The following is a 25907-nucleotide window of genomic DNA, read 5'->3' on the forward strand; positions in this document are numbered from 1 at the left end:
TTTCATGGTGATGCTGGTTGCATGGCTTGGGTCCTGGGCTGTTCCGGTGGTGTCTGGACACTGCTTGGCATCCTAGGCATCATATTCTTCATACATTTTATAATTCCAGTATAGTTCTGTTATCCTCATTCAATCTTGTAGTCTGTAAATTGTACAAACACAACATCCATTGCACATTGGCTATCTTGGGAGAGAGATCCCTCCTCTGTTGCTCTCCCTGAGGTTTCTTCCTATTTTTTCTCTGTTAAAAGGTTTAAGTTTTTTTTTTTTTTAGGGAGTTGCTCCTTATCCGATGAGAGGGTCTAAGGACAGGATATTGTGTTGCTGTAAAGCCCACTAAGGCAAATTTGTGATATTGGGCTATACAAATAAAATTGACTTGACTTAACATAATTGATTGATCTAAATGGCAAATGGACTGCCTTTACATAGCACTTTTCTAGTCTACTGACCACTCAAAGCACTTTACAGTGTATGCCTCACATTCACCCATTCACACACATTCACACACACATTCATACACTGATGGTGGAGGTTGCCATGCAAGGCACCAACCTGTTCATCAGAAGCAGTTAAGGGTTCAGCGTCTTGCTCAAGGACACTTCAACATGTTCTCTGGAGGAGCCAGAGATCGAACCTGTGACCTTCTGATTACTAGACAACCTGCTGAGCCATGCCACGCCTGATCTAATGTTTGTCCCCTTTTTTTTGGTATTTAAATCTAGACTAGCCCTTTACCTTTTTTTTTTTTTTGCCAGGCTAGACTTCTGTTTCTTTTTGTTTGGCCTTTGTGTAGATCAACTGATATTAACAAATTCCTAATTTTTCCTTATACATCCATTTTCCTTGCTTCTTTCTCCTTTGGTTAATTTTTATCATTACACCCCTCATCACCTGGTTTTCCTTGGGGATGTAACACTTACACCGCACGGTAACTTTTACTCCTGTTTTATCCATCTTATTTTATTCTAGCTCATTTTTATTTTCCAGTGAACTGATTTTAGTTGTATTTACATGTCTTTTTATATTGCCTTATGTTGCTTTGACATTTTTTCTTGATGCTTTTTATGTTTAATGTAAAGCACCTTGAACAGCCTTGTTGAAATGTGCCATATAAATAAACTTGCCTTGCCATGGCCAAGACAACATGCAAACACACAGCCCAACACGTGCGCTCACTTGTCATGTATATAAACATGCACACGATTATGTGAGAAGATGCACACGTAGGCACACAGACGGCTGGCTGCACACAGACACACCCACACACAATGTAATTATCAACAGCAAGGAGTGAACATCCCTGACAATGCAACAGTTTCCCCCTAAGCTTTGCTCTACATGAGTATAAATGATGTCCTATTTTCTGTGGACACAGTGAAGCGCAACCGTGGCATAACAATGCATGCCATTGTCGTCAGCAATGCACATCTCTTGTTCTCTTGTTCCTTATCCCAACGGTTTTTAATTACACCGTAATCCATTCAAAGTACTGGCAGCAAACCCAGACTGTCTTAAAAGATGTTCATTACTCTGCAAAAAAGATTATTTCAATGTAAATCTGAAAGTCATGCTCTGTTTCCAAGGGAAGTGGGGCTGCAGAAAATGGAAGGGCAAAACTCTGGATGAGAGTGAGCACATTAAAGACAAGAGTAATTTGCCTTGAGTTTGAACTAGTGTTGAAAAAAAAGATATTTTTTTTTATATTTGTAAGGGAGGCTCTTTAATTGTTCAATGTAGTGATGTGATGACAATAAAAGGAGACACAATCATAACCCCCAATCCTTTTCCATGCACAATGCCCTAAGCAGTTGTGGTTTGACATGAAAAATTGTTCATCCACAACCGAAAATACCGCAAATAGACTGTGGGACTTCAGAAGTGACTTGTCTTTTAATTTAACTCTGAACTTTACAAGTCTCGTTTCCTGTTAAGTAATTTTGATGGAAGCATTGGCAGAACACTCACTGTCTCCCTGGCAACGCAGTGGGCCCACAGTCAGCTTTGCCTCGGAGCCTGGCCGGTTGGTGTCGCCCACGGCAACCTGGCTGACTGGCAAGTGGTCCTTGTACATTAAGAGTCCTGAATCTTCCCTCCTGTGAGATGGAACAAAAGGGGAGGAGAAGGAAAAGAAGAGCATCGATGTTAGAGGTATAAAAAGGCAGTAATTCATATCAACAACTTGCCAACAAACACCCACACCAACGAAAATCCAAAAACACAAACTATAAAACACAAACGGGTAAAGCCACGCCCAATAAAAAGTTTCGAGACACTCATACAGCAAACTAAATGTAGTGCTTTTTTTTTTGTTTTGGATTTTTTCCTCCTTTTTCTACCCAACTGTATCCGGCCAATTACCCCACTCTTCCGAGCCGTCCTGGTCGCTGCTCCACCCCCTCTGCCGATCCGGGGAGGGCTGCAGGCAACCACATGCCTCCTCCGATACATGTGGAGTCACCAGCTGCTTCTTTTCACCTGACAGTGAGGCGTTTCACCTGGAGGACGTAGCACATGGGAGGATCATGCTATTCCCCCAAGTTCCCCTCCCCCCGAACCGGCGCCCCGACCGACCAGGGGAGGTGCTAGTGCAGTGACCAGGGCACATACCCACATCCGGCTTCCCACCCGCAGACACGGCCAATTGTGTCTGTAGGGACACCCGACCAAGCCGGAGGTAACAAGGGGATTCGAACCAGCGATCCCATGTTGGTAGGCAACAGAACAGATCGCTACATCACTCCTTTTGGGATACCCGGATACCCCTTTCCTTTTTCTTGTTGGGGATTTTTGCAGCACCTTTTCTTAACATTGTTTTGTGTGATGTAGAGTTGCTCCGTTTCTTGTTTGCAGTTGCTTTTAACTTTGTGTTTTCTCATTGTGGTTTCACGTTTATTTCATGTTCAACAGTTTGTTAATGTGTTTTGTATTTGTGTTGTATTAATTTGGCATTCATTTACATGTAGCAGCCAATTATTTATGGATCTTTGGTTTGACTTTAATTACCACAGTTATGCAGCTGCAACCCACTATACCAATGCTACATGACCAGAACCGCTGAATGAATCCTTGTAGTGTTTTTATTTCCTCCTCTGTCATGCAAGTCATTCTTGCAGCACTACATCTGAGGCCCTTCCTCTTTTTGATCCTGGACATTATGTGTTAATTCTGAAATCTATTACCACCTTACCACGCTTTGTCATCAATTAACCAGGTCGTAATCCTCACACACCCCTGACCACTTGACAGATTAACATAATTGTTCCGACTCTGAAACAGATCAGGCTAACATAGTTCACCACCACCGCTGAGTATACCCCCTCCCAGAAGAAACGACGAGAGAGTACGGGATGAATTTGGAGGTGAGAGACAGAAAAAGTGGAAAACAATTTAACACTTTTTTCACTTGTGTGAGGTGGAATGACAACAAAGCTGAAATTATTGGAATAAACATGTTCATTCACTAATCCTCTCTCTCTCCAAGGAAAGTACTAGAAATTGAAGGAAGAGAGGACACACATATTATTATTATTACATGATGGACATAACCTTGAGACATTGGAGAAAGGACAGAAAGGCGGCATGAACCAGTGAATGGATAGTTGAATAGATGAATACGTCAATTAACAGAGGGCTTGATGGCCTGATGGAAGAGAGGATTGATAAGTGCATAGATGGATGGATGAATAGCAGATTAGTGCATGAACAAATGAAAACTACCATGATAACTCTCTTTCTCTCTGTCTCAGACATACACACACACACACACACACACACACACACACACACACTTACACACAATTAATTTATTGTTAAAACATGACAACACTGGGCAAAATACTAAATGTTTAAACTGCCTTTAATATGGGAACGGGTTTGACATGATTTACTGGGGGACAATGCTCTCCTTAATCTATTTAAATCATTATTTCATTTTGATTATTTTATGGGCTGTGTGTGCATGTGTGAGTGTTCGTGCCTGCACAGGGTGTGTGTGGGGCCTATCTGCAGCCTAAAATATGGGTAATGACTGGATATAGATTTGTACAGGCAATATCTCAAAAACCCACTGAAGTGATCAATAAGATATTAATGCAAACAATATTAATTGACTGAAACAGACAGAATAATACTAATTTGTTATCTCATCAGTGTCATAGATGGGGGAATGTGTACACATACCCACACATGCAAACCTGCATGTGACCTCATACATGCATGCAAACTAACAGAAAAACAACTATCTCAACGATTTAATGAGACCATCCATCGGGTGGTAAAAAGGCCCCCCCCCTTTTCTCTCCAATTGTATCCGGTCAATTACCCCACTCTTCTGAGCCGTCCTGGTCGCTGCTCCACCCCCCTCTGCTGATCCGGGGAGGGTTGCAGCCTACCACATGCCTCCTCCCATACATGTGGAGCCACTTCTTTTCACCGAAAGTGAGGAGTTTCACCAGGGGGACGTAGCGCATGGGAGGATCATGCTATTCCCCCCAGTTCCCCCTCCCCCCTGAACAGGCACCCTGACCGACCATAAGAGGCGCTAGTGCAGCGACCAGGATACATACCCACATCCAGCTTCCCAACCACAGACATGGCCAATTGTGTCTATCGGGACGCCCGACCAAGCCGGAGGTAACACGGGGATCAAACCAACGATCCCCATGTTGGTAGGCAACGACTAGACCACTACGCTGCCCGGACGCCCACATCAACTGTGCAGACAAATCACATTTTGACCTAATAAGTTAAGAGTTTGTACACAAGTCTGTAACAGTTTCAGTGATACAAAATGGTCACATGAATGTTAACCAGGAGGTATGCCCATGTTCTTGTTGTTACACAATTGGAGAGAAGTCTAAAACCAGCTGAAATGGGTGTGAACATTTGCAAGAAGTATTGCCATGCAGACTTGGACAAACCACCTCAGTGATATTAATAATACATAAGAAATCATGCATAACGCACATCGACATACACTTACTCTGCTAGATTTTAAGAAATATATGTTGAGCTTTCATCAGAGAAAGCACCAAGGTAAGACTCATGTTGATGAATTTCAGGCTTGGACTGACAATGTTTCAACCCATACATCTGTCAGCATCAAGTTTTTCAATTATCCAATGATTCGTGTTACTGATCTTGCATTTTTTTGGGTATGTGTTTCTCTTGAAAGCTATAAAAACTTAAAACAGCTCCAAAAAGAAACCCTTGTTAAAAGTTGTGTGCATTCAGGAAGTGTTTTGGCACATTACCTTAAACTATTTCATCAAAATGAGATATTCTGGGGAAGGAATGATGAAGGGACGGTCACAGCTGCTCGGAACAATTTTCATCATTGATGAAGAGGTATAACAGAAGGTGACCAGTTTGTGCCCTTGAGCAAGGCACCTGAGCCTGAATTGCTCCAGTGGCACAACTCAGCAGCCAGACCATACAAACAGACATGAGCCGTCCATACAGAAAACGGGACAAAGGCTTGAGAGCAGGTCTGGTTGTGCCATGTATTGATGAATGTGCGCACTCACCCAGAGAGTCTCTGTGACCTTTGGAGGTTAGCAGCTCCTCTTTTATATGTCTGAGTAAACACTTGTGTAAACACATGCCTCCTCCCTGCATCACTCGGCAAGTGAACATGATAAAGGAGAAGCTATACAACCTGTAACCAGGGCCTGCTGTTTACCTTGACTGTGAACTTCCTACTAGGGCCTGTGACGTTCTCTGTTTATTTTAACTTCACACACCTCCTCCCTGCTGGAACTTCTAAGACATGGAGGACATGTGAAGGAAATGTGGAAGAAACGTGGAAGACTCGTGGAAGACGTGAAAGACATGTAGAAGACATGTGGAAGATGTGGAAGACATGCTGAAGATGTGGAAGACATGTGGAAGATGTGTGAAAGATGTGGAAAACGTGGATGATGTGAAAGACATGGAAAACATGTGGAAGACATATGGAAGACAGAGAAAACATGTGAAAGACGCGTTGAAGATGTGGAAGACGTGGAAGATATGTGAAAGACATGTGGACAATGTGGAAGATGTGCAAAACGTGGAAGACGTGAAAGACATGTCGAACTTCTAAGACATGTGGAAGGCATGTGGAAGACATGTGAAGGACGTGGAAGAAATGTGGAAGACTTATGGAAGATGTGAAAGATGTGGAAAACGTGGAAGATGTGTGAAAGACGTGGAAGACGTGGAAGACTTGAACGATGTGGAAAACGTGAAAGACATGGAAGACGTGAAACATGTGGAAGACATGAAAGACATAGAAGACATTTGAAAGAAATGTGGAAGACGTGGAAGACGTGTGAAAGACCTGTGGAAGACATGAAAGATGTGGAAGACATGTGGAAGATGTGTGGAAGACATGTGAAACGTTGAAGACATGAAAGACATGGAAGACATGTGAAAGACATGTGGAAGACGTGAAAGATGTGGAAGACATGGAAAGACGTGTGAAAGACATGTGGAAGACATGAAAGATGTTGAAGACGTGGAAGATGTGTGGAAGACATGTGAAACGTGGAAGACTTGAAAGACGTGGAAGATATGTGGAACATGTGTGGAAGAACTGGAAGACGTGAAAAACACATGGATGACGTGTGGAATATATGTGGAAGACGTGTGAAAGACATGTGGATGACATGTGGAAGATGTGTGGAAGACATATGGAAGACATGTGAAAGATTCATGGATGACGTGTGGAAGATATGTGGAAGACGTGTGAAAGACATGTGGATGACGTGTGGAAGATGTGTGGAAGACATATGGAAGACATGTGAAAGAAGTGGAAGACATGTAACAAGCCTTGTGAGACATGCAAGGCTGAGTTTGGACTGTATGGGTGTCGCACCAAAACTATGAATTGGGAAACTTGGTAGTTTCCCAATTCAAACATATAGAACAAATATCAAGAATGTACAGAGGTTAATTTTTTGGTGTATGTGTGATACAGACCTGTCATTATCTCGTCAAACTGACATTACTTTTATTATCTCGTCAAACTGACATGACCTTTACTGGAAATGGAGATGTGCAGTTTCAGATTTTGCTACATCCCTGGGATATTCTGGTGAAAAAGCTTTGACTGTGGAAACAGAGCTGAGCCACAAACCTGATATGGCACGCATACAGCCGATACTCTAGGGGGGCGTACCATACCCTGTCTACACTGCTGAGCTCTGCTGCACCAGGGGCACGCTGGTGTGCCTGAACATGTTGTCATACCATACCTTGTCTACACTGCTGAGCTCTGCTGCACCAGGGGCATGCTGGTGTGCCTGAACATGCTGTTGGACCAGGAGCTCATACTGTTTTCTACGCTGGTTTGAGTTTAAATGCTGGAAAAGCACTAAGCATATTCCAATAAAAAATGTTGCACTTGTTATATGTCACGACCACTGCGAGATTTGTGACGTTTGTGTGACAAAAGCATGTGTTAGGCATTGGGTATTACAGTCACACAAGGGACATACATATTTCAGGTTACAAGTTATCACAGTGAGTGTCGGGATGTTATTGACATCAACACATCATTAAACTGAATGAAGTGGTTCAGCAGAAATATTATGAATAGTTTTATAAACTTGTATTACACACAGTGGAATTAGAAAAACACATTTTGATCAGTGGGTACAATCATGTGTCACAAGGGAGTTGAGTGCAGGTTTTCATCACGTGTTCATTACATGTATGTCACCAGCTATTACATCTTCAGCCAGACATGGGGTACTACAAGTAAAATCCACTTTTAGTGTGTTTTTTTTATGTGGCTTTCCCCCCCCTCTTTTTCTCCCTAATTGTACTTGGCCAATTACCTCACTCTTCCGAGCCGTCCAGGTTGCTGCTCCACCCCCTCTGTCAATCCGGCGAGGGCTGCAGACTACCACATGCCTCCTCCAATACATGTGGAGTTGCCAGCCGCTTCTTTTCACCTGACAGTGAGGAGTTTCACCAGGGGGATGTAGTGCGTGGGAGAATCACGCTATTCCCCCCAGTTCCCCCTCCCCCCCGAACAGGTGCCCCGACCAACCAGAGGAGGTGCTAGTGCAGTGACCAGGACAATTACCCACATCTGGCTTCCCACCTGCAGACATGGCCAATTGTGTGTGTAGAGACGCCCGAGCAAGCCAGAGGTAACAGGGGGATTCAAACCAGCGATCCCCGTGTTGGTAGGCAATGGAATAGACCGCCATGCTACCCAGACGCCCCTAGTGTGCGGTTTTTATGAAAAGGACCCATACACATGGCTCTCCATGGCATATGATTCAGTACCACTGGTCTAGATTAAATCTAATAGTGTAATTTCTGCATGGGGTGATTTCACCTTCAAAGGGAACTCCTTTGAAATCAATGTAAATCTACTTTGATTTTGTTTGAATAAATAACAATAATGAATAAATAACAATAATGCATTGTGCATCCCTTACATGACTATTTAGTAGTGTGACTCACCATTGCTTGTGATCTGCATCACAGTTGCAGGAATATTTTGGGTCTGTGCAGTTTCTGTCAATGCCACAGGCACATTTTTGAACGCCAGGTCCCGATCCTCCCCAGTAGAAATGCTTCTCATTTCCCCGGCCCACCCACCATGTGTAAGGGGTCCCCTCTGTGGAGGCAAACACAAAAATAGACAGACAATTTGATTCCTCAGGAGAAAAGAAAGTCTTCACATAAAGTGTGAACAAACTGCCCCATGCAGGAGTATTCACACTCACACACACACACACACACACACACACACACACACACACACACACACACACACACACACACACACGAAAGCATGCATGCATTTACACATCACATGGCACAAAAGAGTCATTTTTATGAACTTTTACGTTCATCTCCTTTCAAATCTAAATTCCAAATTCTAAAGGCAAAGTGTTAAACTGCCTACACTATCAATTAATCATAAAATCATTAATCATTAATTGTTCCAGTCTTCAGACCCATTAAACTGATTTATACTTGCAACTGCCAGCTTCGTGGTGATTATGATTCATTAGTCCGACATGTCTGACACAGCTCAAGTGTAAATGGCAATGAGCCTGGCAGAGACATTCGGTCTCAAATCACACTCGTGTCTCAAGGGACCGACGAGTCAATGAGACAAACCTTATTAAGTGTCAAAGCTACTGTTAATGTTTTCTATGAGGTTACTGTGGGCATCTGTACATGTGTGCTTGAGCACTCTTGTGGTACATTGGTGATCATTGCATGACTTTATATATGTGCCCCAGCTCTGACCAAAAACTTTGATACATGTGTACGCATGCTTGTGTGTGTGTGCACATATGTGAGTGTGTTTGTGTGCATGCATGTGTGTATGTGTGCGTGCGTGCATGTGTGTGTTTGTGTGTGTGAGAGAGAGTTATGATGGCAGTTTTAATTTGTTCATGCACTAATCTGCCATTCATCCATCCATCTATGCACTTATCCATCAGGCCATCAAGCCCTCTGTTAATCAACCATTCATCTTTTCAACCACCCATTCATTGGTTCATTCCACCATTCCATCCTTTCTCCAGTGTCTCAAGGTTATGTCCATCATGTAATGGCATGTGTATCCGTTCTTCTTTCTAATTTCTAGTACCTTTCTCTCTTCGGACACAGCAGATTTGTTCCAATAATTTCAGCTTTGTTGTGCCCTTGTTGTGACTTTATATGTGCCCCACCTCTGACCAAAAACTTTGATATGTGTGTATGCATGCTTGTGTTTGTGTGTGTGCTGATAGGAGCCTTTTTACGTGAGCAGCTAAGAGGTGAAGGATCACTGGTTTTTAATATGAAATATAATATTGTTTCCTTTGCCATGGAAAACACACTCGTGTGGCATGGTAACTACAGGCAAAGGAGTAGGCGTGCATATTTTGCAGCCAACCAATATATATCACATGACAGCGGGAAAGAATAAAAACAATATTACATTTCGCCATATTTCAAGAAAAAAAACCCCGCTGCATTGACAATATTGGTTTGACAAATTCAATCAAAGTCGATGAGATTCTCTTTAGATGGGTTTTCATATGGGCCATACTGGAGCAGACTTCTGATGAGGCACAACTGCACTGGCAGGTGTGATGTAGTACTGCTGAAGCAGTTACATCCACAGCAGCAACTGAGGATGTTTCTGCTCGTGTGTGTGTGTGTGTGTGTGTGTGTGTGTGTGTGTGTGTGCAAATAGCCCCAAGTTTGGAGTGTGTGTGAATGTGTGTGTGTGTGTGTGTATGCGCGCGCGCATGTCCTTGAAGGTTCATTAAAGTACAGTTTGTGTGTGTGTGTGTTTTGTGTTTGTGTGTCCTTGCAAGTGCATTAAAGTACAGTTTGTGTGTGGGTTGTCTGTTAGTGTGTGCATGTATTATTTTGTGTGTGTGTGTGTACAAATAGCCCCAAGTTGGGTGTGTGTGTGTGTGTCCTTGCAGGTGCATTAAAGTACAGTGTGTGTATGTGTGTCCTTGCAGGTGCATTAAAGTACAGTTTGTGTGTGGGTTGTCTGTTAGTGTGTGTGAGTGAGAGAGAGAGAGAGAGAGAGAGAGAGAGAGAGAGAGAGAGAGAGAGAGAGAGAGAGAGAGAGAGAGAGAGAGAGAGAGAGAGAGAGAGAGAGAGAGAGAGAGAGAGAGAGAGAGAGAGAGAGAGAGAGAGAGAGAGAGAGAGAGAGAGAGAGAGAGAGAGAGAGAGTTTTTAGCCTGGGAAAGCTGTGGGTACTGCATGGTTTCATGGCGCAGGTGAGGAGAATTAGCATCATCTCTCTTCGGGCCACTTTTCACACAAGTCATTGTCAACAGGATTAACAGTGCCCACTCAAGAGACATCCCAGTCCTCTAACTCCAAGTGTTTGTGTATTTATGTGCACCTGTGAGCGTGCACGTCTGTCTGTGCATGCACGTGTGATACCAGGGGTGAATTCACCGAGTTGAAGGGACACATGCTCAAGTTACCCACCACGTGCAGGGCGTAACTGAGTAAAAATGTCCAGGTCCTCAGCAGCCACACAAATAAGTTTTGCACAACATCCCTTGACTTGAGCCTCCCCTGTCTCTCTGTGTGACTCTTTCTCTCAGCTTCTCCCTGTCCTCTGACTGACCCTACCAGATCTGCCCTAAAACACACACACACACACACACACACACACACACACACACACACACACACACACACACACACACACATACATACACACACTCATTCGACTTTTCATTATTTGAATATGCAGACAGCTGGAAGCAACAAACAAACTGTGATCTCTCTCTCTGTCTCTCTCTCTTTCTCTCGCTCTTTCTCTACCCCCTCCTGTGTCCTGGATTTCATCATATTCATTTGAACATGAGTAGGCGACCGAGGAAGACATATAGAAAGGAGGAGGGATGAAGAGAAGAGGAGAGGATTACGGAGTAAGTGTGGGGTGTCAGGTGGAATGGGTGGCCAGCTCTGAGCCCAAGTCCCCCGTGTGATGCGGTTTAAGCTGCACCAAAGCAAATGGATGAAGTCTGGAGAGACAGGGAAAACAGGAGTGAAGGGAGGGGGGGTCACTGGAGAGAGAGAGAGAGCGAGAGAGACAGAAAATAAAAGTGGAGGGGAGACAGAGAGAGGGATGACAGAAATGCATCATGGGTGGATGGAGATGTGAGGCAGGATAGATAGAATCACATTGGCAGAGAGTTCATATTAAGGTCCACAGAGAGACAGGGCACTGCCAAGAACCAGCACACGAGTGTGGCTGGTGACTGTGTTCGTGTGTGTGTGTGTGTGTGTGTGTGTGTGCATGCAGACGTGCATGAACACGAGCTCCCAGGATGTAATAAGCAGGTGTGGGGTAATTATCAAAATCCCCAATAGATTACGATTAGTTAACTACCCGTATATTGAAAGTGACGCGTATGTGTGTGTGTGTGTGTGTGTGTGTGTGTGTGTGTGTGTGTGTGTGTGTGTGTAGATTATATTCTTCCTCCAACAGGAAAAGGGAGGAAAATTTTGGGTGGGACTTGAAAAGTGTCAGCGCACCAGTAGGCACAGTAGCAACAGAATAAAAGGACGAAAAAAAAAGAGAGTTAGACGGAGATTAACTGTGTACGAAGTTATGCAGATTTATGTAAAATGAAAGCAATAAAAGAGCGACAAAATGAGAGAGAGAGAGAGAGAGAGAGAGAGAGAGAGAGAGAGAGAGAGAGAGAGAAATTCAATGTGGCGACTGCAAAAAGTGAGCCTCGTCTTAAGATGTTCTTTTCTGCCCCCTGGGAAGGATGTGAAAAAAAAAGAAGACGATGCAAACAAATAAACAGCAAAACCCACATCACAATGTCAGATTTCCAGTCTTAATAATGTATGGTTAACAATCCATCCTCGCGTCTGCCTCTCTCTCTTTAAAGGAGCGGTGCTAACAAACGACTGAACCGTTTACAGGGATGAAGAACAAGGATGAGACATGCACTGATTGATAAAGGCTGAGGCTGAACCCCCCCCCCCCCCCCCGAGTGCCCACTGAAACGGCTCTATGACGCTACGTGGTGTGACAGTTTTATCTCTTTTCTCCCAACGCACACACACACATACACACACAAACACACACACATATGCACACACATGCAAATATACAATAACACATGCACACTTTTGTTTATTGCCCTTCTTATCCAGGCAGGTTAAAGTCTACATCTTCATTATGGCTACCGTGGTTTGTTTTGTGTCTCCTGCAACTCCCTGTGCAGAGACACACACAAGAACAAATAGGCACAAAACAAGGAGAGTAAGAAAGAGAGAGAGAGACAGAGAGAGAAAGAGAGAGAGAGAAGAGATGGAGTAAAATTAAATTGAAACTCAAGAGAGGCAGATTTATTTTTTTTACCCTTTTACCAGCGGAGTCTTTGAGGGAGCAAAGGGGGATAGAGGGACAGAGAGAAAGATAAGAGTGACATCAAAAGTGAGAGGGAAAGAGAAACAGTAATCAGAGAAACCACAGAACTGACAGTTTCATTCCTTCTGCCTTAGCTGGGCAGTTAGATCCAAAATGGCGCCTGTAATGTTCATCTGTGGGTCAGAGAGACCACAGCCTTTCACTCCGTCAGGCCACTGCTGAAGGCCACCCAAGCTGAAATGGCAGCCATGTTGTTCATATCAGAGGATCACACCCTGCCACTCAGACTGTGAACTGAAAGGTCAGTGGCCCCAAATGGCACTCGACATGCTCAGTTGCTCATATCCCCTGTCCGGGAGATGAAGGCTTTTACGACTGGCAGCCAGTTGGAGCCGAAATGCCAAAATGGCGTTCATAACCCGTAGACTTGGCTTGCTCATAAAAGTGTCTGGGACATCACCTTTCAGGCTGTGCCTCTGCTGCCTACCTCTTAAGCAATTGCAGCCATTAGATCCAAAATGGTGGTCATTATTTCCACTATTTCCACTTGCCTCCTCTCCTGCTCCTGCAAAGTATCTGTCTGTTGGCACATATGCATGAGAATACACACCCAGGCAGCGTGCACAGCATGGAGTACACACTCCGCTGCATTCACACTGGGTAAAAGAAGCAATTCTCCCCCCATTAATAATGTCTTACTAGCGAGAAACAGGGGGGGGGGGGGGAGAGATCAAGTCTGGTGCATGACATGTACCCGTCTGGGGAGACACATGGATGCCTCTAAAATGAAAACCACACACACCCTTTCTATCTAAATTCTGTCTAAATTTGAGGAAAAAGATCGAGGGAGGGTTTTCGATGAAGATACCTGGCTAAAGAACGGTGATCGAATACACTTCCCATTTCCAAGTAACGAAATGGAGGAAGCTAATTTCATCCATTAATTCTATCCCACTTCTTAAAAGTTGCATCAAATCTCTGAAGACAGTTCACCGAACTGTCCTAGATGTACAACGAAAGAAGGAACATTTAGGCATCTGGTTTGGCAATGTGATCTGTTGAGAAGATTTTGGTGTTCAATGCACTCACTCTTTCACTAAACCAGTTTTGGAAATAGAATTTCATTTAAATCCTTGTCTCTATTTATTAAACCATAAGCTCAATTTTCATTTCAGAAAAATGCAGAGTATTAATTACTATAACATATTTTGCTAGGAAACGTACACTTCTTTTTTTTTTTGTGTGTGGAATTTCCCCCCTTTTTCTCCCCAATTGTATCTGGCCACTCTTCCGAGCCATCCCAGTCGCTGCTCCACCCTCTTCTGCCGATCCGGGAAGGGCTGCAGACTACCACATGCCTCCTCCGATACATGTGGAGTCACCAGCCGCTTCTTTTCACCTGACAGTGAGGAGTTTCACCAGGGGGACGCTATTCCCTCCAGCCCCCCCGTACAGGCGCCCAAACTGACCAGAGGAGGCGCTAGTGCAGCGACCAGGACACACACCCACATCTGGCTTCCCACCCGCAGACACGGCCAATTGTGTCTGTAAGGGCGCCCGATCAAGCCGGAGGTAACACGGGGATTCAAACCGGTTATCCACATGTTGGTAGGCAACAGAATAGACCGCCATGCCACCCAGACGCCCTAGGAAATGTACACTTCTGTTTTGGAAAAATGAATCTCCTCTGACTTTGAAGGTATTCCCGCACCAAATATCAAGAATTTTTACCAACAGAGAGAATAACTCAGGAAAAATAGTATTCAAGACCTTTGGTCCCCATTACCTTCTTTCTTGGAAAACTTTTCAAGAGATTTCTGGCCCTGGATATTAGTACAATATGAATTCTGGGCATATTGTGTTATTGTTACTCACAATTTTGCAGCCGTTTTTGTTTTTCCTTTATTTTCATTGTTTTGTTTCACTCATACATGACCGGTGTGTGTGTGTCTATGCGTGCATGCATGTGTACATGTGTACATACATGCATGCACCCAAGTCCAAAACAAGTATGTTTTTCCATACTGAAAGTATATTGTTGATATATTAAGTGTGTTAAGGGAGTATTTCTATACATATGAGGGTATACTGGCGACATATCGTTGGTGTTTCATTACATGTACACTGTGGAGGTCACTGGTATACTGTAAGTATAATCCGAATATACTTAAGTACACACCTGAAATGTTTACAAAACTTATTTTGGTAAATTTTTGAAAAGTTTACTATTTTGTAGGCAGAAGCAACCAAGAACACATCAGTAGCGTAACTCCATTATGTTTCAGATGATCAACACACTCAGCACAGCTGGAGTCTCAGTTTAACACAGCCCGAGGGTGCGTTCTGAATATATAATGGTAGACTAAGTGTAGTTTCAGAAAATATACTCGTGCAAACTTTTTCTTTCTTTTATTTGTTTTAGTCTGAGGGAAGGGAGGGGGATGTGAGGATACTCAGTGTACCGTTATGTTTGTATGAAAACCCACTGATACTGGTTATTGTACACTCGTCGGAAATAAAATATGTTGAAAAAAATACACATGCACACATACAGAAAATACACAAACACACATGCAGTCATCCTCAGTCTGGGAGGCTTTACGAACACAACGTCGTGGATCGATATGTCTGTCAGACCACCGTCGCTTCCTGTCTTTGTTGTGCTGTTTGCGTTGCTGCTTGTTGTGCAGAGCGGCCGATAGCTCCGCTCTCCACCCGCTGGTCTTTGTTAGGCTCCTATCTTCTTAACATCTCTGTTTTTGTTAGGCGCCTATCTTCTTAACATCTCTGTTTTTGTTAGGCGCCTATCTTCTTAACATCTCTGTTTTTGTCAGGCACCTATCTTTTTAACATCTCTGTTGTTGTTAGGCTCCTATCTTCTTAACATCTCTGCTTTTGATGGGCTCCTATCTTCTTAACATCTGTTTTTGTTGGGGGGACACAGGGAAGCACATTAGCCGTACCATGAGATCTCTCCCAAGGCCCGCAGATAACACTTCGCCTGTATGTGTGTGTGAGAGAGAGAGATTTTATTTGCTTCTGCCTTTGTATCACTCTTTTTGTTTATCTTTTTGTGCATTTGTGTCTGTCTGCTCCTTTTGATCGGTCTCTTTGTCTTTGCACGGCTCTCTGTTTCATACCATCACCTCAATGCTCACGCTCCCTCGTCTTACCCGCCCATCAATGTGACTCCCCGTTTCTCTGCACTTCATCCCGCTACAGTGCCTTCTCCACCATCCTCCCTTGCACTAGCTAACATCCCTCTCTCTCTGTCTCTCTCGCTCTCCCTCTCTCTGTGTGTGTATGTCCCTCTCTCTCTCTCTCCTGGCTGTATCATTCACTTATTATTAAGTATTATTATGTATTATTAACCCTGTATTATAAGTCCTGGCTGTCTTAGTGGCTTTGTTTTATTTTATTTATTTGCTATGTAAACACAACATCCATTGCACGTCTGTCCGTCTTGGGAGAGAGATCCCTCCTCTCTTGCTCTCCCCTGAGGTTTCTTCCTATTTTTTCTTCCCTGTTAAAGGGTTTTTCTCCGGGAGTTGTTCCTTATCTGATGAGCGGGTCTTAGGACAGGATGTTGTGTTGCTGTAAAACCCCTCTGAGGTGAATTTGTGTTTTTTATGTTGGGCTCTTTTAAGTTTGAAATTCTGTTTGTTGTTACAAATACTTGTTCAGACTACTCAACAGTCTTTTTTCCTTCCCTGAAACTGTTCTCTTTGTATGAGTTGGATTATAAAAAGACAATTAGGTCTGAATATCAGCTGTTGGACTGGAATGTAACCTGAATAAATGTACTTTTCAAAATTAAAAAATCTCTCTATGTCTGTCTGTCTCTCTCTCATGTACTCTGCCTTTCCAACCTTTTCCTTGTGCCCTCATGTTTCTTAGTCAATCTCTCTTTCTCTGTTCTCTCTTTCTGACTGCTCTTTGCTCTACCATATTTCTTGATCTCTCTCCCTCTCGCTCTCTCTTATCTGTCCCACACACTTTTTCCCTGCGCTCTCACATCCCTTAATCCCTCAGGCCCTGCGCCTCTCTTTCTCTCCCTTGGTCTCTCCATCCTCTTTATCTGTCTATATATCACTCTCACATGCTCCGTGGCCTTTCCAGACATCTAATCTCTTTATGTTCTCATTAGCCACGCTATAATCTGCCCGCTAACCCAACCTGAATGCTAACCTCCGTAGCTGCGATCCCCTGTTGTATTTGAAATTTGTATTCTATCCATCTCATCCCCTCTTTCTCTCTCTCTACCGCGTTCTCTATTTCCCCTTCGCTGACCTGTAAAAGGCTGCTCGACATCTGGAAATACCAAATGCTGATTTAGTATTTTTAAATTTTTTTTTTAATTGTTCCCCCTTTTTCTCCCCAGTTGAATTTGGACAATTACCCCACTCTTCCGAGCCATCTTGGTCGCTGCTCCACCCCCTCTGCCAACCCGAGGAGGGCTGCAGACTATCACATGCTTCCTTCGATACATGTGGAGTCGCCAGCCGCTTCTTTTCACCTGACAGTGAGAAGTGTCACCAGGGGGACGTAGCACGTGGAAGGATCATGCTATTCCCCCAAGTTCCCCCTCCCCCCTGAACAGGTGCCCTGACTGACCAGAGGAGGCGCTAGTACAGTGACCAGGACACATACTCACATCTGGCTTCCTACCCGCAGACACGGCCAATTGTGTCTGTAGGGACGCCTGACCAAGCTGGAGGCAACACAGGGATCCGAACCGGCGATCCCCATGTTGGTAAGCAACGGAGTCGACTGCTACGCCAACCGGATGCCCTATTTGTAGGTTTTGACCCTCACAACAAAAGGGCCAAGGTAACTTAATTGTGTCATTAACTGTGTTAACCTTCAATCTATCTAGTTACTGACATTCAGCTAATTTCAAATGTTTCTTTTTAAGAATGTTTCATATTTCTGTACTATTTTTTCCAGTCGCTGCAGAGGTTAGGCCTTCATATACCCTCCCCACCAGCACCACTACAGCCTATTCTTTCTTCAAAGTGAAAAAAAGTGAATGAATGGGTTTGTTTTAACAAAAAAAAAGTGCATCTACCCAGTGACTACTTATCACACCACTCCCCATGCCTGTAATGTCTAAGAAGAGCGACACATTTGACTTTGCCACAAGATTCATTTTTAGAGCTGTAGCAAGCGTGCAGCACGCGGTTTATGGCTGCCTGCAGAGCATGCCAGAAAAAATGGGATGTTGTCTACGTCAGGACATGTAGCAGATGAGCAGTGGAAGAAAAATGAGTCATTTAAACGGTTTGTACCAGAGAGCACCGATAACGCCGTACACCTCCCCTGCAGTTCTGTGAGTGAACCTCCTCCGCCCACCCAGGAGTTGGTGGTGCTCCATGCTCTGTTAAATTCACTCTGTGTATACCTCCACGTCTATCGGCAACTCTTCACAGGTCATCACCGAGTGTATCCGGCTAATAAATGAAAAATACTTCAGAGAGATGGGTTTGGGGGGGGGATTAATATCAATGGTTGTGCCCCTAATTGGCTTGTCTGCATGATGAAATACACAATAACCTGACTCTGTGGCAGTTACCCCCACCTTTTCAGTCTATTCTTTTTTTTTTGAGGCATTTGCTGGAGCAGGGTCATGTCACACATCCACTCACACAGATGTTTTTGAATGCAAACACACACACACACACACACACACACACACACACACACACACAGAGCTCCAGTAGCCCTCGTAATGACAAAAGTGTGGGCTAAAGATCATAAACAACCATAATTATCATTACTGGAGGGTAATCTCAATTAGTGTGTGTGTGTGTGTGTGTGTGGGTCTGTGTGCGTTTGTGTGTGTGTGGGGGGTCTGTATGTGTGTGAGTGCCTTTGTGTTCATAACTATACGTCAGATTTAGTGCCGTGTCCCCTCGGGTCAAGGCCGATGGACAGATGTGTCATGGGGAAAATGGCTTCTGCTGAGACACTCGTTTTTCACGAGGTTTTTCACTCAACTCCATCCATCTGCCGGCGTATCCGTCACCCTTGTCATATGGACGGGGCTGCAGTGAACAACACTCAATAATTACAGAGGAGGATGAACACGGGGATAAACGACTTAGAGGAGAGAGAGAGAGAGAGAGAGAGAGAGAGAGAGAGAGAGAGAGAGGGAGAGAGAGAGAGAGGCAGATATAACAGGAGAAGGTGTTTGAAGATTGAAACATGCGTCTATGTAGGTACGCAAAAATACCTCCGCATTGCGACGTGGAGAAGGGGTTCCTGAGCAACTGGGGCAACAGCTTTGCAAAAATGCAGCCGTGCACACCTGCAGAAGCTCAACAGCACATTGTCCTTACCTGCCTGTCATGCAAATGTTGATTAGTTTTTCATGCAGGGAGGGCTATCTGATAGTGTGACAACAACACGAAACCAAAACAGCAGTGGGGACACAGGAGTCGACAACACGCGCACACAGAAACAGAGATCGAATGAGAACAAAACAAGTGGAGGGTTTCTGAGATCTGTTTTGGTCTTTTCTTTATTTCCCTTGTTTCTATTTACAGATTTCATGTATGTATTTCATCAAACACCAATGCACATGTCAGCGTTAACGCTACACACATGCACACACACACACAGACGTGGAAGTATGTGCTGGGCTTAAATAAAGACAGGCGGGGAGAACAAGAGGCCCAAACCAACGGAGGGTAGAGAGTATGAGATGAGGCTGGTGAACAACAGAAAGAAAGAGTCACAGCATGACAGAGATACCCAGAACGATACAAAAAAGGGTGAGCGAGGGATTTAAAGAGGGGGAGAGTCTGAGCTGATGTCTATACTTATATAGGGAGAACACTGTTTTCATGGTGAAAACGGGTAGAAAATGTTCCATCCACACAAGTATTTTTCCGATTTTTTTTTGGAACGTGCACCATCCACACTGAACCACCGAAACAACAGACCATCTGTGTAGGTTTCTTCGGCTGGGCATGCACAGGCCACTTGAGCCATCAGGATAATACTGATCGTATGAGCGTTTTAGAAAAGCTTGACTTTCAGCGTCCAGATAGCGTAGTGGTCTGTTTCGTTGCCTACCAACACGGGAATCGCTGGTTCAAATCCCCGTGTTACCTCCGGCTTGCTCGGGCGTCCCTGCAGACACAATTGGCTGTGTCTGCAGGTGGGAAGCCAGATGCGGGTATGTGTCCTGATCGCCGCACTAGCGCCTCCTCTGGTCGGTCGGGGCGCCTGTTCGGGGGCGGGGGAACTGGGGGGAATAGCGTGATCCTCCCATGCGCTAAATCCCCCTGGTGAAACTCCTCACTGTCATGTGAAAAGAAGCAGATGGTGACTGCACATGTACAGGAGGAGGCATGTGGTAGTCTGCAGCCCTCCCCGGATCGGCAGAGGGGGTGGAGCAGCGACCGGGATGGCTCGGAAGAGTAGAGTAGTTGGCCGGATATAATAGAGGGCATGCACTGATGTCACTTTCCCACTGGAACACGCCCCCTCAGTCGCAGTGAGTGGCAAAACATCCCGCAACATGGCTGCTTCTATTAGGGGAAACGGTGAAACTGGGATCATAACGCAAGATTAACTGCTTAAATTAAATGAAGTTGGACTTGACAGTGACCCGTACAGCTTACCAAATAACCAGTGGTCCTTGGATATTAACATCTGGTCATAAATCGAGTTTCCTGATATTTATATGTACTTGATTTCTACGCCAGGGAAATACACAAAACTAAGCCTGAAGGTATACAAAAGTCTTGACGCTTGGTTGTACTTCAAGGCGGGATTTGTTTGTGAAATTAAAGTGACGAGGACACCAATGTACATTCTGGTTGTATGTGGACAGGTTTGTACAAATATTTATTTCATTTTATTAAGTTACAACTGTGAAAACTGTAACGTTAAGCCAACCATTCTCCCCTTTGTTTGTAGAACACAAGGACGTTTTTAAAAAAAATATGCTGACAAAAACTTATGAAAGATGCTAAATATTTAATTGATGAGTAGTCAATACAGTATATGACTTTATGATTTTACCATTTTGTAATATTTGCTAGTAATATTTGATTTGCTAATGTCCCTTACGGCTTTCCGTAGCGCCACAACAAAGTCACGTGATGTACGTAACAACGTCAGTCGGAATCCGGTCGGTGAATAAACACCCAGCACGAGAGAAGTCGTCCTTGCTTTATTAATGTTATAAGTTAACATAGCCAGAGGGCACAGATCATTACATGGTGTCAGAGTAGCGGAGTTTAAATACCCAATATGGATTCGTACGGCGTTCCGGCTCCACGGATGGACTGGGAATCGGCGAACTTACCTGAAGCATGGAGACGATTTCGACAAACAACGGAGCTAATGTTCAAGGGCCCCCTGCGCGGGAAGAACGAAGAGGAGAAATGCAGCTACCTCCTGCTCTGGATAGGGGAAAAAGGGCGCGATGTGCACAACACTTGGACACTCAGCGGAGAACAAGCCAAGAAGCTAGAAACGTACTACGATAAGTACACTGAGTACATCACCCCCAAAGCAAACCCGATTTATGCCAGATATAAATTTCATGAAAAGATGCAGGGAGAGAGTGAATCCTTCGAACAATTTGTAACTGAGCTAAAGCTCCTAGTCAAAGACTGTGGCTACCCAAATGCCGACGAGATGGTCAGGGACCGCATCGTGTTTGCCACCAACTCACCCAGAGTGAGAGAAAAGCTACTTAGCCAGGGAGCTGAGCTAACGCTAGAAAAAACCATAGATGTAGCCCGCTCACACGAGCTAGCAAAGCAACAGCTAAAGTTTATGGGCCAGGGCAGCACACATGAAACGGTGCACGCAATAGGCAGAAAGACTTACAAACCGAACGCACCCAAAGCAGCTAACGCTAACTTCAGACAAAGGGAGGGTAACGTTAGCACCGCCGCCAGGGCGTGTAGCTATTGTGGAGGGCTACACGGCGCTAAAGCCACTTGCCCAGCTAAGGGTAAACAATGCATTAAATGCAAGAAGCTCAATCATTTTGTTAAAGTATGCAAGTCTAGCTCCCAGGGACAGACAAAGTACTACCGCGGCACAGTACATGCCGTCGGAGAGAACCCAGAAGAGTACATCACTGACAGAGAGCAGGAAGAACTGTACTTCGACAACATTACAGTGGAGAGCACCGCTGTGGGAGAACAGACAGAGCTGTACATAGACTGCATCTCAATAGAGAACAACGGAAAAAGCAACGAGCAGGCTTACGTAGAGGTTGGAATTGGCACACCTCCACAGAAGGTAAAGTTTAAACTAGACACTGGGGCACAGGCCAATACTATTCCCACCAAACTGTTCCAGGCGCTGTTCAAAAATGTGACACTGAAACCAGCAATACACAGACTCACTGAATATGGAGGAGGTGCGCTGAGCGTGAAAGGCACATGCAAACTCAAATGTAAGTACAGAGACAATGCAATGATGCTGGACTTTTACGTCATTGACACAAACGCCCCACCAGTCATGGCAATGAAAACATGCCGTGACCTAAACTTGGTAAAAATAGTGATGGCTGTGAGCGAGGAAAACAATGTCACATCACAGAGCATAATGGATGAGTATGCAGATGTTTTCCAGGGAATAGGAGAGTTCCCAGGCGAGTGCACCTTCCGCGTCACACCAGATGCAACGCCGGTCGTCTGCCCGCCACGCAGAATCCCCATCGCCCTACGCAGCAAACTGAGGGACGAGCTTGACAGCATGGAGAAAGGCGGCATAATCTGTAAGGTAACAGAACCCACAGAATGGGTGAACGCACTCGTCATTGTTGAGAAGCCAAAGACAGGCAAACTTGGAGTGTGTTTAGACCCCAGAGCTCTTAACAAAGTGATACGACGACCTCACTACCCCCTCCCCACGCTGGAGGACGCCACCACAAAGCTCGCTGGAGCTGAGTACTTTAGCGTGTTAGACGCGCGGTCAGGCTATTGGGCCATCAAACTGAGCACTGAATCCTCAATGTTGACGACATTTAACACAGTGTTTGGTAGGTATCGTTTCCTCAGACTGCCATTCGGAATCGTGTCCGCTCAAGACGAGTTCCAGAGACGCGTGGATGAAACATATGAAGGATTGGACGGTGTGACGGCCATAGTGGACGACATACTAGTGTTCGGCAAGACTAAAGAGGAACATGACCAGCGTCTCAGAGCGATGCTGAAGCGCACAAGGGAGCGAGGGGTGAGGCTCAACCCCGACAAGTGTCACATATGCGTGTCCGAGGTAAGCTACTTCGGCCACACGCTCTCACACGAAGGCATCAAACCAGACCCACACAAGGTGAAGGCGGTCAAGGACATGCAACCCCCACAGAACAAAGCAGAGCTGGACACAGTCCTCAGCATGATCAACTACCTCGCCAGATTCGCTCCACACCTCTCACAGATAAACTCACCCCTCAGACAGCTTCTGAAACAGGACAGTGAGTTTGTGTGGGATGCAGTCCACGACAAGGCGTTCCAAGAGATGAAGAATCTCATTACACAGCACCCAGGTCCAGTACTCTCATATTTCGACCCGCAGAAAGAGCTGCGACTCCAAGTGGATGCATCCAAAAGTGGCCTTGGGGCTGTCATGCTCCAAGATGGCAAACCAATTGCCTATGCGTCCAAGTCACTCAACAGCACTGAAGAAAACTACGCACAGATAGAGAAGGAGCTCTACGCTGTGGTCTTCGGCTGCAAGAGGTTCCACGAGTACATGTACGGACGAAAAGTGATTGTGGAGTCAGACCACAAGCCTCTGGAGGCAATACTAAAAAAGCCACTGGCAGCAGCACCACCCCGGCTGCAACGGATGATCCTGGCGCTCAAAAAATACGACATCCAAATCACCCACCACCCCGGTAAGGACATACCGGTGGCCGACACACTGTCACGCAAGTCAATAGAACACCACGACAGTGACCTACAGGAAGGGATGGAGGCCCAAGTGCACACAGTCCTCAGCAACATCCCTGTGAGCGACACAAGACTCACAGAAATCAAGCAGGAAACAGCGCAAGATCCACAGCTCACCGCACTCAGACGAGCCACACTCACTGGCTGGCCAGACACAAAGAAAAAGTGCCCGCCCAGCATCCAGGAATACTGGAACCACAGAGCAGAAATCTCAGAAATGGACGGTATCCTGTTCAAAGGTGAGAGAATCATTGTCCCCCAAAAGCTTCGCAAGGACATGATACAGCGCATCCATGCCAGCCACCTTGGCGTGGAAAAAAGCAAATGCCGAGCAAGAGACTTACTGTTCTGGCCTGGCATGGGGAAACAGATCGAGGATGCGGTAGCAGACTGCAGCATATGCCAAGAACGGTGCAGCGCAAATGCAAAGGAACCAATGATGTCACATGCCATACCCGAGCGGCCGTGGCAAGTGATAGGCACAGACCTATTCACATGGAACTCACAGGACTTCATAGTCACTGTGGACTACTACTCCAGATTCTTCGAGCTAGAGAGACTTTACAGCTGCACCTCATCTGCCGTCATCATGAAGCTGAAAGCAGCAATGGCTCGACACGGAATCCCCGAGACTATCATCAGCGACAACGGTCCGTGCTACAGCTCTGGTGAGTTCCGCAACTTCTCACAGACATGGGGTTTCTCACACACCACCACAAGCCCCCTACCCACAGAGCAACGGCCTCTCCGAGAAGACTGTCCAGACGGCCAAACGCATCCTGGACAAAGCCAAAGCTGAGAACAAAGACCCCTACATGAGCTTACTGGAGTATCGCAACACACCGGTGGACAACCTGAAATCACCGGCACAGCTACTGATGAGTCGGAGGCTGCGGTCCATTCTCCCATCAACAGCAAAACACCTGCAGCCACAGATCGCCAGTCAGGATGATGTTCACAAAAGGAGAGAGGTATGTCAACAGCGCCAGCAGGCGTACTGCAACCGAACAGCCAAACCTCTGCCCCACCTGCCCGCAGGCACACCAATCCGCTTCCGGCAGAAGGATGGATCCTGGAGACCTGCAACTGTGGAAAGACCAGCGAACACAGACAGGAGCTACCACATCCAAACCAAAGAAGGTCAGATCTACCGACGCAACCGTCAACACCTGCGACAAAGCAGAGTGAACACTCACACTACACACACTTCACAGCAGACTGTTACCAGCGCTAACAACAACACACAAGCCCATCAGCAAGAGCATGCTGAACCTCCAGACACAAACAATCAGCGACAACCAGACACACAGCCTGGTTACACCACGAGGTCAGGTCGCACGATCAAACCAAGACAAATCCTTGACTTATGAATGTTAAAAAAAGAGAGAATTTTACACCAACCTGTACTATACCTGCTATGTTTTGAAAATAAATATTTACAGCATTCACTTACCTTGTGTACCTACCTGCTGTTTGCAGTTACCAGTAATGAAATGAAAAAAAAAATGAAACGTTATTACGGTGTCACATTTAGACAGTGAAGGAAATGTTTTACACTACTTTGTTGCAGTCCAGTTATATAAGAGTTCCACTTTCATATTCTTTCTTATTAAGATTGTATTCGCTTATAAACGTGCTCAACGTGGTCTGTATCTCTGCAGAGAAAGCAGCACTTTTCAGAAAAAGGGAGATGTAATATTTGCTAGTAATATTTGATTTGCTAATGTCCCTTACGGCTTTCCGTAGCGCCACAACAAAGTCACGTGATGTACGTAACAACGTCAGTCGGAATCCGGTCGGTGAATAAACACCCAGCACGAGAGAAGTCGTCCTTGCTTTATTAATGTTATAAGTTAACATAGCCAGAGGGCACAGAACATTACACATTTAACGTTACCCAAAAATCCAACACACCCTAACGTTAGCCTACCTGACACAAAATGGGAACTGCTAATCCACGATTCGGTGCCTGGATTCCAGTTGTTTCTGCAAATTGCAGCGATCCATTCGTTTCTCTTTACCTTATCTTTCAGGAGTCTGTAAAAAGATAACTCCGATTTCTTGTGAAATCTATTAGTGCAGTCTATCACACAACAGCTCTTCCTCATTTTAGATGCGTT

General features: G+C 45.1%; 1 protein-coding gene across 1 annotated transcript in view; it reads right to left on the bottom strand.

Moving 5' to 3' along the window:
- The window catches only part of cntnap2a (contactin associated protein 2a), a gene marked incomplete at its 5' end in the record, with an annotated part of 429422 nt that overhangs the window by 115884 nt on the left and 287631 nt on the right, over positions 1 to 25907 (bottom strand). Inside the window, 2 exons of the mRNA XM_056299196.1 lie at positions 1969 to 2096; positions 8461 to 8617. Of these exons, the coding sequence (XP_056155171.1) occupies positions 1969 to 2096; positions 8461 to 8617 (285 nt within the window). The remainder of the gene's footprint in view (positions 1 to 1968; positions 2097 to 8460; positions 8618 to 25907) is intronic.

Source organism: Lampris incognitus, chromosome 19 (assembly GCF_029633865.1).
Source record: "Lampris incognitus isolate fLamInc1 chromosome 19, fLamInc1.hap2, whole genome shotgun sequence".
Classification (NCBI taxonomy): Eukaryota; Metazoa; Chordata; class Actinopteri; order Lampriformes; family Lampridae; genus Lampris; species Lampris incognitus.